The sequence below is a fragment of the Solanum lycopersicum genome, chromosome 9 (assembly GCF_036512215.1).
Source record: "Solanum lycopersicum chromosome 9, SLM_r2.1".
NCBI classification, from domain to species: Eukaryota; Viridiplantae; Streptophyta; class Magnoliopsida; order Solanales; family Solanaceae; genus Solanum; species Solanum lycopersicum.
In genome coordinates this window covers 68,343,592-68,356,025 of record NC_090808.1, presented here as the reverse complement: position 1 = coordinate 68,356,025, position 12,434 = coordinate 68,343,592, and the positions used below count along the sequence as shown (strand labels likewise).

The following is a 12,434-nucleotide window of genomic DNA, read 5'->3' as shown; positions in this document are numbered from 1 at the left end:
ATGTAGAACATAATGTTTATTTTTTGCTTCATGTAGCAATCAATGTAATACAATTAAATTAAAAGCCGAACACATTAATGCCTTTAATGTAAAAAAAAATGAAATTGATATCTTTATAAATTAGTTTACTTTGAATTAATCTTTTTATACTATGAGCCTCTAATACTAGGATAGAATTCGGGATAAGACCCACGACAATTCAACAATTAACATAAAAGTAAATTGTGTAATCCTCCGGAAAGCAAGGAGGTTTACCAACGCTATCTGAAGCGCAAAATGGTCTCAACGAAACGGTTGATGATCTGAACATTTGTATCTACATCATAAAAGATTCAAGTCGAATGACATAAGTAAATTGAGTGTACGAGTATGTAATATAGTTGAATAGCGAACAATTGAATGAAAGGACTACAATATGTGTAGACATATAATCGACTGAATGTAAATAAATAAGGAAGTGAAATCATCAAAAATTTAGGAAAATACTTTTTCATTTTATAAGCTTTAACATAATAAGTGATATATGAATATACACTTTAAATCTATTGGGATATTCTCTTATCGACAACTATCATTGTGAGCTAAGCAATGATATAACGTCTTGTCCATGCTTTCAGAATTGTCATATATCGTGTCGAAATATAGAACACCTCAAATAAGTGGATTCACTAAGCTATGCTCGAAGGCGCTAAGGATTCATCTAAAAAACATTATCTTGTACCCATATTGACAAGACATGAATTATGGGGGTTGTGAGTTGTCTAAACTCTCCCTTACATCGATGCTCAATACTACTCCCGATAATATTTACCTTTGCTCAATGAATAAAAACATTATTCTTTCTCTGGTTTGAGATAATTGTTCGACTATCCTCTTAAAAGAGACGACTGCTCTGAATCAACATTGAACTCATTACTCGTCGAGAAATCAATGTTTCTCTTTTGTCAACGTAAAACTGATAAATTTTGGAGCCAATAATTCCCTTGAGCTTTAGTCAAAATGTCTCTTTTAACTTTCCTAGAAAACGTCTCTTTATTCGGTTAAAAAGATTCTCATCAATAAATTAGTTAATACTTCAAATAATACTACTGTTCATGGTGAAAATCAGGTATGAATAATTAACTCAAAAATCTCAATACATAATATATAGCAACTCGATAATATATAGCAACTCGAAAATCAGGAATAACAACTTGGAATTCAACAACAAACTCATCTCAAGAATTAACAAAACTAAGGATGTAACCCTAGATTATTATTTACTGATAGATGTATATGTAGGGTGTGAGGACGAACACATTCCATCACTGTAATATCCTACATACATGTGAAGAACAAAGTTCTTGGCGAAATTGATGAAATTTGAAAAATAGTAGAAAATCCTACCTTTTCTCCTCTTGAATCCGTGCTCTAAGTTTTTAAAGTGTTAAAAAACGTAAAATAGTATTATAACACTGTTTAGACCTTAATTAGGTGAAAAAAGGTAGTGGGTTAAGCTTAGAAAAGTCAGGAAAAAACTAAACTATTCTTCTGAAAACTAGTGAAAAAACCTTTTTATGTGTCCATTTACATGTTGTAGTTTGACCCACGGACCGTAGATATCATCCGTGGATCTATGTTGAGTTTTTCAGGCTCAAAAGTTCATTTATGGGTCTAATGACAGCATGTAGGTCCACCTACGGCCCATTGGTAGGTCCGTAGGATTTGGGTCGCAAGAGTTGACCCCAGTACTCTACCGACGGCCTTACAAGATTGGTCGTCGTTTAAGCTACAGTCATCGGTTGGGATCATCTTTCACAGACTCAGAAAACTCTTGTTTGACATTTTTTGGTGAAACAGTCATAACTTTTTACTCCACACATGAAATGAGGCAAACTTGGTGGCGTTGGAAAGGAAACTCAAAAAACCTTTAATTTGATAGGTCATAGACCACCTAATTCATCATGTGATAGGAGATATGATCATTTGAAGTTGACCTAAGCAGAATCGATTGTCAAAACATAATCCGAAGTGATGATTCCAACTTAACTTTGTGCTAGGGGGGTTTTCTGACCTTAATTCATATCCAAATCCATTCGAATATCAAAGAAATGAACTCTTCATGTATGAGTAACTTAAGGATCACTCGATCCAATTCTACATGCAATTAAAGAATGATTCGGCCTTATCTTAGAAATTTTCGGGGTGTTGCGGTGTAATTATTTTCAAAGGTATTTTTAATAAAATTTTATCTCTTAGCTTTTGAAAATCAATTTGTGCTAGTTTCAAAATATTTATTTTTTTCTCAAAAGTTTGATCAAAGATCTTTATTTTTAAAAACAAACACCTTTTTAAAAGGAATAATAATAATAATAATATTTTTGATCTCATAAAAGTTTAGATAAATTGGCTATTCCTTCGCTAATTGCAATAGGAGAAAGGGCGAACACAACAAGAAATTTGGCAAAAGAACACTAAATGACGCGACGGTTACAGTCAAATGATGATTTTCTAGCTGGCAAAAGTAGGATACACGTGTTTAGATAGAGGAACCTTCTACATGCAACCAGAAGCATGTGAAATGACTATCAAACAAATTGGCTATTGGTTTACTATTAGCAATGGGAAAGGGCAAACATAACAAATTTTGCAAAAGATCACAAAATAACGCGATGATTACAATCAAATGATATTTTTTCTAGCTGGCAAAAGTAGGATACACGTGATTAGATAGAGGAACCTTTGACATGCAACCAGAAGCATGTAAAATGACTATCAGAAAAATTGGCTATTGCTTTTACTAATAGCAAGAAATTTGGCAAAAGAACACAAAATAACGCGATCGTTACAGTAAAATAATAATTTTCTAGCTGGCAAAAATAGGATACACGTGTTTAGATAGAGGAACCTTCTACATGCAACCAGAAACATGTGAAATTACTATCAGACAAATTGGCTATTGCTTCACTGATAGCAATGGGAAAGGGCGAACATAACAAGAAATTTGGCAAAAGAACACAAAATAACGCGACGGTTACAGTCAAACATCAGTATACACGTGTTTAGATAGAGGAACCTTCTACATGCAACCAGAAACATGTGAAATTACTATCAGACAAATTGGCTATTGCTTTACTGATAGCAATGGGAAAAGGGCGAACATAACAAGAAATTTGGCAAAAGAACACAAAATAACGCGACGGTTACAGTCAGACATTAGGATACACGTGTTTAGACAACAGATTCTTCTACATTCAACCAGAAGCATGTGAACTGACTATAACTAAGAGAAGCTTAAATACCCCTCTTGTGGAATAACAAAATCACAAAGAAAAACACTACCCAGAACCTATTAGTTTCTCAATCCAAATTAAAAAAAAATAATAATGCATGATGACATCATCCTTGATATACTTCTAAGACTTCCTGTCAAATCACTTATACGATTCAAATGTGTCTGTAAATCATGGCGCACTTCAATTGAGGATCCCAATTTCATCGAGCATCACTATGCTCTGTCTAAAAGTAATGTGAATCGTCATAAAATCTTTATAACAGGAGGTGTATCTGACAATATGGACAACTATTTCTACTCTGTAGATGCTCCACTTCAACATGATTCTGTTGTCTCTCTTCTCGAGACTCCGGTACCCGGAATCAATACCTTAAGTAGAGTAAGTTTCATTAGTTATTCCAGTAATGGAATAATTCTTATAGTTTTTCCTTATGATTTAATCATTTTATGGAACCCGGCCACCGGAGAATCGAGAAAAATTCCTAGCCCTATTCCTAAAAAGAAAAAGTCAGAGAGAAGACAATTTCCTGCTGTTTATGGTTTTGGCTATGTTTCATCTATCGATGATTATAAAATATTTAGGGTAGGGGGAAAATATAACTCACATGCACATTTTGAAATCGAATTATTTTCCACCAAAAGTAACGCTTGGAAATTAATTGGCATGTTTTCTCCTAACAACTTTTGCTTCGAAGGGGGCATTGTTACCATCGATGGTATCGTTTATATGATAGAGATGGCGGATTTATCTAGAAATATTGATCGATCTACTATATTAAGTTTTAGCTTGGAAAATGAACAGTTTGAGTATGTTTTGTTTCCGGATCAAATTCAAAGGTTCCAAGATCCTATTTTGTATGTTTTAGGAGAAAATCTTTGTTTGACTAGGATGCACAATCTAACTAGTCGAGATTTTGAAGTTTGGCATATGATAAAAGATGGATCAATGAACAACATATGGAGTAAGATCTTGACGATTCCATCGATGCATTGTGGACGTTGCTTGAGTCCGGTGTGTTTGATGAAGATTGATGGATACATAATGCTTCTGAAGCATAAGGGTGATTTCGAGATCTATAATTCAGATGGAGAGCAAATCGAAATAGTTGAAGTTCCTGGGCTTCAGTCTTCCCTTTTCTTCAATTGTATTGTACCATATGTAGAAAGTTTGTTTTCTCCTAAACAGAGACGGATTTAAGATTTCAAGAAAATGAATGTAACCTTAGGGTCTAGTTAACTTTTGTTTAGTAATCATTTCAATGTACTTTTATCTTTTGTGTTTGACATGATCAAATCATCTTGTAATATTTTAATTTTCTTTTTTCGTTGATGTTTCTCTAAATTTATTATGAAAACCTTGATGCAGATATATAAAGATATATTTTTCAATTTTCTCATATTAGATTGCTCAAAGTTATTGTATTTCACGGCCTAATTTGATGTTGTAGATGCTTCGATTTTGAGTTTGCTTGATAAAGAAGTGAATTTTATATACAAATTATAAATTGACAATTGAAAAAAAAATATTAAAGGATTGAAAATAACATGTAGACATTGAAATTTTGTGGGACTTTACAAGATGTGTTCGATTCGAACTGGAACTTTACAAGGTGTGTTCAATTCAAACTAGAATTCTTGGAGGCTACTCAAGCCTAAATCCCAGTTCACGCCTATATAAAGGGTACCAAATAAAATGCATCTCAAAAATTTCATAAAGAGATCAAGATCTCGAAATATTCCATAAAAGTCATATAGAGGTTAAATCTAAATCATCATAGTTCGAGAAATACGGCACTAACGCCCTCAAATCATGGATAAATCTTTGTAGATGAGAATCAAGGAGGAACAGATTTGTACTCACAATCTTTATTAATAAAATCATGTTTCTTCATATTTTATTTGTGTGGATTATTTATTTTTTCATATGTTTAACATTTATTACAAACACTACTTTTAATCTTTTTATTTTTATACATTTGTGAATATTTGATACCTCTAGTTATGCCCAAATTTAGATCAAAGTTTTAGAAATAATAATAGTTCGAAGCCTTAGTATCAAACACAGTTTACTTTATTACGATTTATAGATATTATTTTGAAGTTAATATATATACAAAAAAATTTAATGAAGGATTTTGTATTTTTATTTTATGACTGTGCTTTTTATTTTTAATTCTTACAGAAAACACTTGATAGTCACGAGTCTTGTACGGTCCAAAATAGAATTAACATGCCAGTTAATTCTAATATTTATGACTTTGAAAACAATTATTTAAGATGTCAAAATTAATTAGAGTTTCTATTAAATCTTTACTTTTTATAATAGTATTTAAAATTGATTAAAATTAAGAAATTCTATATCAACTCGAATTACAATTACTAAATTAAGAGGTTACAAATGATATCATTATTTTCTTATAAGAAGTGCTTATTTTTTAAAAGTAAACGTATTTGATCAAACTTTTGATTAAAAAATAAATATATTATAGAGTAGCACAAATTGAGAAAATCCTTTCTAGTGTATTATTTATAAAATTGTATATTATATAAATTCAGACATATACGTATATTGCATGTGCAATGCACGTGTCAAGAAATTAGTAGTATTATATTAAGGTACTATATATAATTTTTTCCCCTTTTTTTAATGTGAGTCGCCATATAAGAATTATCTAATTTTCTTAAGTTTCATATCATTTATTAAATTACATTTCAACTATTAATTGTTTGAGTTTCATACCTGAACATTAAGTTAACAAGAAAAATTGAATAATAATCAATTGTTGAGGTATGTTTTAATAAACAATTTTCATTGTTTGAGTTTCATTTGATATCTTATGGGTTATCTAACTATCTTGTATCGAAAATTATGGTTATTTGAAGTTGACCCAAAATGTAAAGAACTTACAAATAACTTGAATGAATTCTCTTTAGTTCTTTTTTGAATTCAAGGTGCTACATCTAGTGACCTTAACACTTAAAATTTTTTAGATTCATTGGTAGAATCCTACTCACAACGAAGGATAGTTTGAGCCTTAGCTCAAATATTTTTTAGGGTATTACAAACACATTCCTCAACTTTCCAATACATTGCGTCCCGACAAATTACTTTTGTTGATACAAATACACATGCCTCGATGTGTAATGTCAAGAGTGATGTATTCGAGAATAGAAGAGAGAATAAATTTTTTTAATGAATGTGATAAAATAAATTATGTGTTTTGATATTTTTTCCTAAAAATAATCTTACTACAACACAAGGAAACAACTGGAGAAAAATCAATGAAAGATAACTAAAAGCAAATTAAATTATCAGTTAGAGAAGAAACATAAACTCCAAGATCATTTGCCTTTTTCCTAACTTCAAATCGTGTAATCGAATCCCAGATCTCGAACCCAATATTATGATTAAGGTTGAATCAATTTTATTACTCGAGATTATTGGTTAAGGATGAAGCACAATTTAATGAAGAGAGAATAAAGTGTAGTAAGGTACAAGCCCACTAACTTTAACTTCTTCAAATTTATGGTGTATTGAAGGATAAATGACAGAAATCTCACCTTTAAGTTCTCTTATTACCATTATCTCCTATTAGTTTTATAAATTTTTAAAATCTCTTATTTTCACACATCAAATTAATGTATTGGCGCATCAAATTAATGTATCTCGCGCATCAAATTAATGTATCTCGCGCATCAAATTAATGTATCGTGTATAAAATGTATATAGTGTATCATGTATAAAATGTAAGTTATCTTACTTAACAATTAATGTATCTCCGCGCATCATATTAATGTATGAGCGCTTATATTATTGTATCATTTGAGGGATTTTTGTTATTATAAACTTACAAGGAACAAATGGTAATTTTGCTTTAAAAGTATATGATTTCTCTCTTTTCCCATTTATTGAATTGTAAACCATAATTAATGCAATACACATATTTCAATTTAACAATTGAAAAAAAAAGGAAAGAAAATTGTACGAAATAATAAAACTATTAATTCAAATTAAATGTGATATCCATAGTTTTTTATTCGTAATTTGCAGCAAACACTTCATAGTTTTTGCCAACCCATTTGTCTACCGAAATATATAAATACAGGACTCATTTATTTATCAAAATATACAAATGCAGGTCCCATTTGAATATCGAAATATACAAATGCAGGACCCATTTGTATACTATATATAAATAGACTGATATATACAAATGCAAAACCCGTTTATATACCAAAATATACAAATAGAAGACCCATTTGTATACCGAATATACAAATAGATCAAATACATATGTATACCAAAATATACAGATTAATAGCCATAGCAAACAAAAAAATTGCTATAGAGCGTAATAATACAAACTATAATTATAGCATACAAATCTAATTTTTATGTCTGCTAAACCTAAAATTTACTCGAAAAAAATTAAGGATAAACTACTATTAATCTCTCATATGATAAAGTATGAGTGTGGGCCTCCATTTTTGGGCGGACCATCTATTTTTGGATCATATTTGATACCTCTAGTTATGCCCAAAATTAGCTTATAGTTTTAGAAATAATAATAGTTTGAGGCGTTATCTATTATTAAATACAATTTATTTGATTACAATTCATAGCTATTATTTTAAAGTTGTATATATATAAAATATTAATTAAAAATTTTGTATTTTTATTTTATGAATGTGCTTTTTATTTTTATTTCTTATCGTAAACACTTGACTCTCACGAGTCTTGCACGATTCAAAATAAATTAATATGACTGTTGATTTTAATATTTATGACTTCAAAATTAATTATTTAAGATTTTATGACGATTCACATCACTTTTAAACATATCACGGTGATGCTTGATGAATTAGGAATCTTCAATTAATTAGCGTCATAATTTGCAAACGCATTTGAATCGTAAAAGCGATTCGACTACAAGTCTTAGAAGAATGTTAATGATGATATCATTAGGCATTTTGAAGATCTTTCTTTGGATTGAGCAATTGATTGACTGTGGGTAGTGTTTTGAGTTTGAGCTTTTCTTATTCCATAAACGGAGTATCTAAGCTATTCTTTGTCAACATATTTTCTTCACGAGGGCTCTTGACATTTCATGTGCTTTACGAGAATAGTGATCATCATTTCTTGAACTTATGGTTGCAAGTAGAAAAATCTTTGCATAAACATGTGCTTTCCCCTTTTTGTCAGTTTAGAAAATCACAACTTTGACCGTAACTACTGAGAAAACAAATCTTTATACAAAAGAACTTTCTACTTGCAATCATATGCTCGTGAAATGATGATCTTTATCCTCGTGAAACACATTAAATGACAAGATTACCTTTGTGAAGAAATAAATATGTTGACAGAGAAGAGCTTAAATACTCCCTCTTATAGCATAAGAAAAACTCAAACTCGAACACTATCCAAAACCAAGCAATTACTAAATCCAAAGATCTTTAAAATGCCTAATGATATCACCATCAATATACTTCTAAGACTTCCAGTCTAATCGCTTTTACAATTCACGTTTGCAAAATCACGATTCTCATTAATTTTTATGAAAATCTTTAATTCATCAAGCATCACTACGATATGTCTTAGACGTAATGTAAATCGTCATAAATTTTTTATAAATGGTAGTCTATTTGACACAGGAACGACTATTGCTACTATATAAACGCTACACTTCAATATGATTTTGTTGCCTCTCTTCTTGAGCCTCCGATATCAGGAATTAGAGCTGTCAAATAGGTTGGGTCCGACCCGACCCAACCCGTTATTGGGGTAGGGTTGAAATAGAATTATTGAAGCTCATTTAAAATTAGGGCTTATAAGTTCGACCTATATAAGTCCTTGGTCCTTGAGGCTTGATTAAGGTCGGGTCGGGATCAACACATCAGCCAAATTCTTTTATTTAAGGGTAACTTACACTAATACCAATAATATATAATCTAGTTACTTCAATGCACACAAACAAATTTTAGTACATTCAGATACATGTATCTCAATATATATGGACTCAAAATTAAGTTAATTTGTTCTAAATACACTCTATCCGAGTAGATTCTCATGTGTCTAGGATACATACACAAATCTCTCACTCTCGCTTCCCTCCCATCTTACTTGTCATTCTCTTATCTCGCTAGAATATTTGGTATGCAAGATACATGCTAATTACACTAAATTTTTTGCTTGTGTTATTGAAACAACATTATTCATCATATTTGATTTGAAAATCTTCACATTTTCTTAATTTTATAGAATTATAAATTTGAAAAGAAAAAATGAACGGCTAGTCCGCCCCAACCTTTTGGCCCTTCTGGGTTGGGTTAGGTTAAACATTTTTAGGTCCTTACAAATGAAGGGCCGGCCAGCCCTAGCCCTTCAAATTTCTTGACATGCGAGGTTTGGGCCCGCTAGGCTGGGCCAATCCTTTTTGATAGCTCTACCAGGAATCAATCATTTCAATAAAATAAGTTTTATTGGTTCTTTCGAATAAAAAAAAAGCCAGAGAGAAAATGATTTCATACTATTCAAGAAGTATTGTTTCCAAATCAGATGGTTTATTAATTTGTAAACCATAAATTCATTTCCATATCTCAACAACACCAAGTCTCCATTTTTGGATCCAACAAAGTTCATAATAATTTGTATAGTTTATTAATTCAACCATAATCTTACTCCATGATGCATTCTTTTCCATATACCAAACTTCAAAATATAAAATCGAGTCAAACAAAGATTTTCTCCTACAATATACAGTTGTGGATTATCCCCAAATTTAATTCTACCCGGAAATAATAATGTCTAAGGATTAGAAAAAAAATTAGACTAAGGATTTCTTTTTTTTTTTGATTCTCCAGTAGTTGGACTCCATAAAATAACTTCATCATAAAGGAAAAATTCCTTTATACTTTACTTGAATCTGATTTTATGCTATTAGCTATTTTGTTGATTCTTCTCCAAATACGAACAAACAATTTACAAATCTCATTAACCACATAATTTAGTGAGCGGCGGAAAATCTTTATATGAAAAGTATTATGCCATTGCGAGAAATAATACATACCCTACTAAATTGATCATAGTTGATTCAAGGAATTACCTCAACAAGAGAAGCAACAGAATCATGTTGAAGTAGAGCGTCTACGGAGGAGTAGTAGTAAGAATCATCCTTCTTGCAAAACGAAGACACCAGCAATTTTTGTCTATTTATATCACTTTTGCATAGATCTCGACGAAGATCGAGGAATTTGCCATCTTTAATTAAAGAACATCCTGATTTACAAAAACATTTGAACCCTGATTTGCAAATGCATTAACCTTAGAAGTGATTCACATAAAGTTACTAATTGATTCAAGGAATTACCTCAACAAGAGAAACAACAGAATCATGTTGAAGTAGAGCGTCTACGGAGGAGTAGTTGTAAGGATCATCCTTCTTGCAAAACAAAGGCACCAATAATTTTTGTATATTTGTATCACTTTTTCATAGATATCGATGAAGATCGATGAATATGTCATCTTCAATTAAAGAACACCCTAATTTACAAAAACGTTTTAACCTGATTTGCAAACGCATTTGAACCTTAGAAGTGATTTCATAGAAAGTGTATTGCGGCTGCTTGTTTCTAGAGTTAGAGTTTTATATAAGATGGGGGGAAACAACTAGGGTTAGGGTTTAGTATAAGATGGGCCATCAATTTTGGACCATATTGACACCCCTAATTGTGCCCAAACTAAGCCCACAATTCATAAACAACAATAATTTGAGGCCTACTTATCAAACATAACAATAGTTTGACTTATTACAACTCATAGATATTATTTTAGATGGTATTTCTTCTCTCTATATTTTGTGTATCTATTCGTTCAATCTAATTTTATTAACATGTAAAAATTTACTGAATACATTGTGATTTGTTCGCTTGAACTTGTTATATTTACATATATATAAACTAAAAATACAAACAAAAGAAACAAATGAGTGTGTATACAAGGATAGATACATTCAGCCAAAAATTGCATACAATCAACAACATTTAAAAAAAGAATAGATATATGTATCAAGAAGTTCACTTTTAATAGCTAAAACTAATAACAAAATAAAAACCTCATACTAGAAAATTTGCCCACCCAAAAAAAAATCTTATATAATCATTGGAAATGAAACAAAATTTTGATTCTGGAGTTGATGAATTTTCGGGCGGTATGTTAATAATTTGTCAAGAGTCTGAAGTAGCCCAATGCATTACCCATTATGTTTTGAAATATTTCTAAATATAGTTTAGACTCCTTAATTTAATTCAAACTCATAAAACGAAAAATGCAAAACTACTAAATAAATTGATGTTTGTCCTAAAAAATACGCAATAAATTTATCATTAGCCACAAATATTAATTCAAAAGTTATACCTTTAGTTTTTATCGATTTCAACAATATTATTATTAAGCAACTTAACAAACGCACTATATCAACGAAATTAAATCATAAAATTGAACACTATTTTATTATTGAGGTGTGTTTAAACTTTTAATTAAAAGAATATTGATGATAATTCAAATAGATAATTCAAATAGAAAATTCAAAAAATGGAAATAATTTAATGTCTTACTTACTATCAACTCTAGGCTTGACTCTAACAAATTTTAATGTTAGTTGGTAAATGGAAATTTAATTGGTTACAGTAAATCTTTTTTTCCCCTAAGAGATGTTAATATATACACATCCCTTTAGCTCAATTGGCACGTGATGTTGATACAAATTTGTATATTTAAAAATAACATAAAATAAAAATTATAAATTATAATAATCATAACCTAAAATAAAAAGACAGACAAAGAAAATACTGATTGAAAAAAATATTTTCTTTTTTATTTTGGTTGACCTTCATATTTTTCGTGATTTATAATCAGGATTGAAGCTACAGCTTGATAAGATTGTGCACGTGATCATCCTTCATTCAAAAATTTCACTATTAAAGTGAGTAAAAATTTATTAAATACAAATATATAGTTCATTTTGCACTACCTCATTAATAGAGGCTTTGGCCTAGTGGAAAGGGTGTTCTAAAAGCTGATATTTTTGAATTTACGATCTAAATTTAAAAAACTGAACCTCGAAATTTTAAGTGTTCTACATAAATTAAAAAAGGAAAAATA

At 30.3% G+C, this 12,434-nt stretch overlaps 1 protein-coding gene and 1 long non-coding RNA gene across 2 annotated transcripts; one reads left to right on the top strand and one right to left on the bottom strand.

The window, feature by feature from the left end:
• Nucleotides 1-10,909, bottom strand: LOC101259372 (uncharacterized). The gene is made up of 3 exons (XR_003248195.2): nucleotides 10,642-10,909; nucleotides 10,378-10,550; nucleotides 1-316 (listed from the first exon to the last, which is right to left on the bottom strand). It is a non-coding gene; the product is annotated as an uncharacterized lncRNA (long non-coding RNA).
• On the top strand, nucleotides 348-7,496 carry LOC101243828 (F-box/kelch-repeat protein At3g06240-like). Its single transcript, XM_069288957.1, has one exon. It carries the CDS (start codon nucleotides 3,366-3,368, stop codon nucleotides 4,470-4,472), a length of 1,107 nt encoding a protein of 368 aa, XP_069145058.1. The 5' UTR covers nucleotides 348-3,365; the 3' UTR covers nucleotides 4,473-7,496.
• Nucleotides 10,910-12,434: the final 1,525 nt, after the last annotated feature.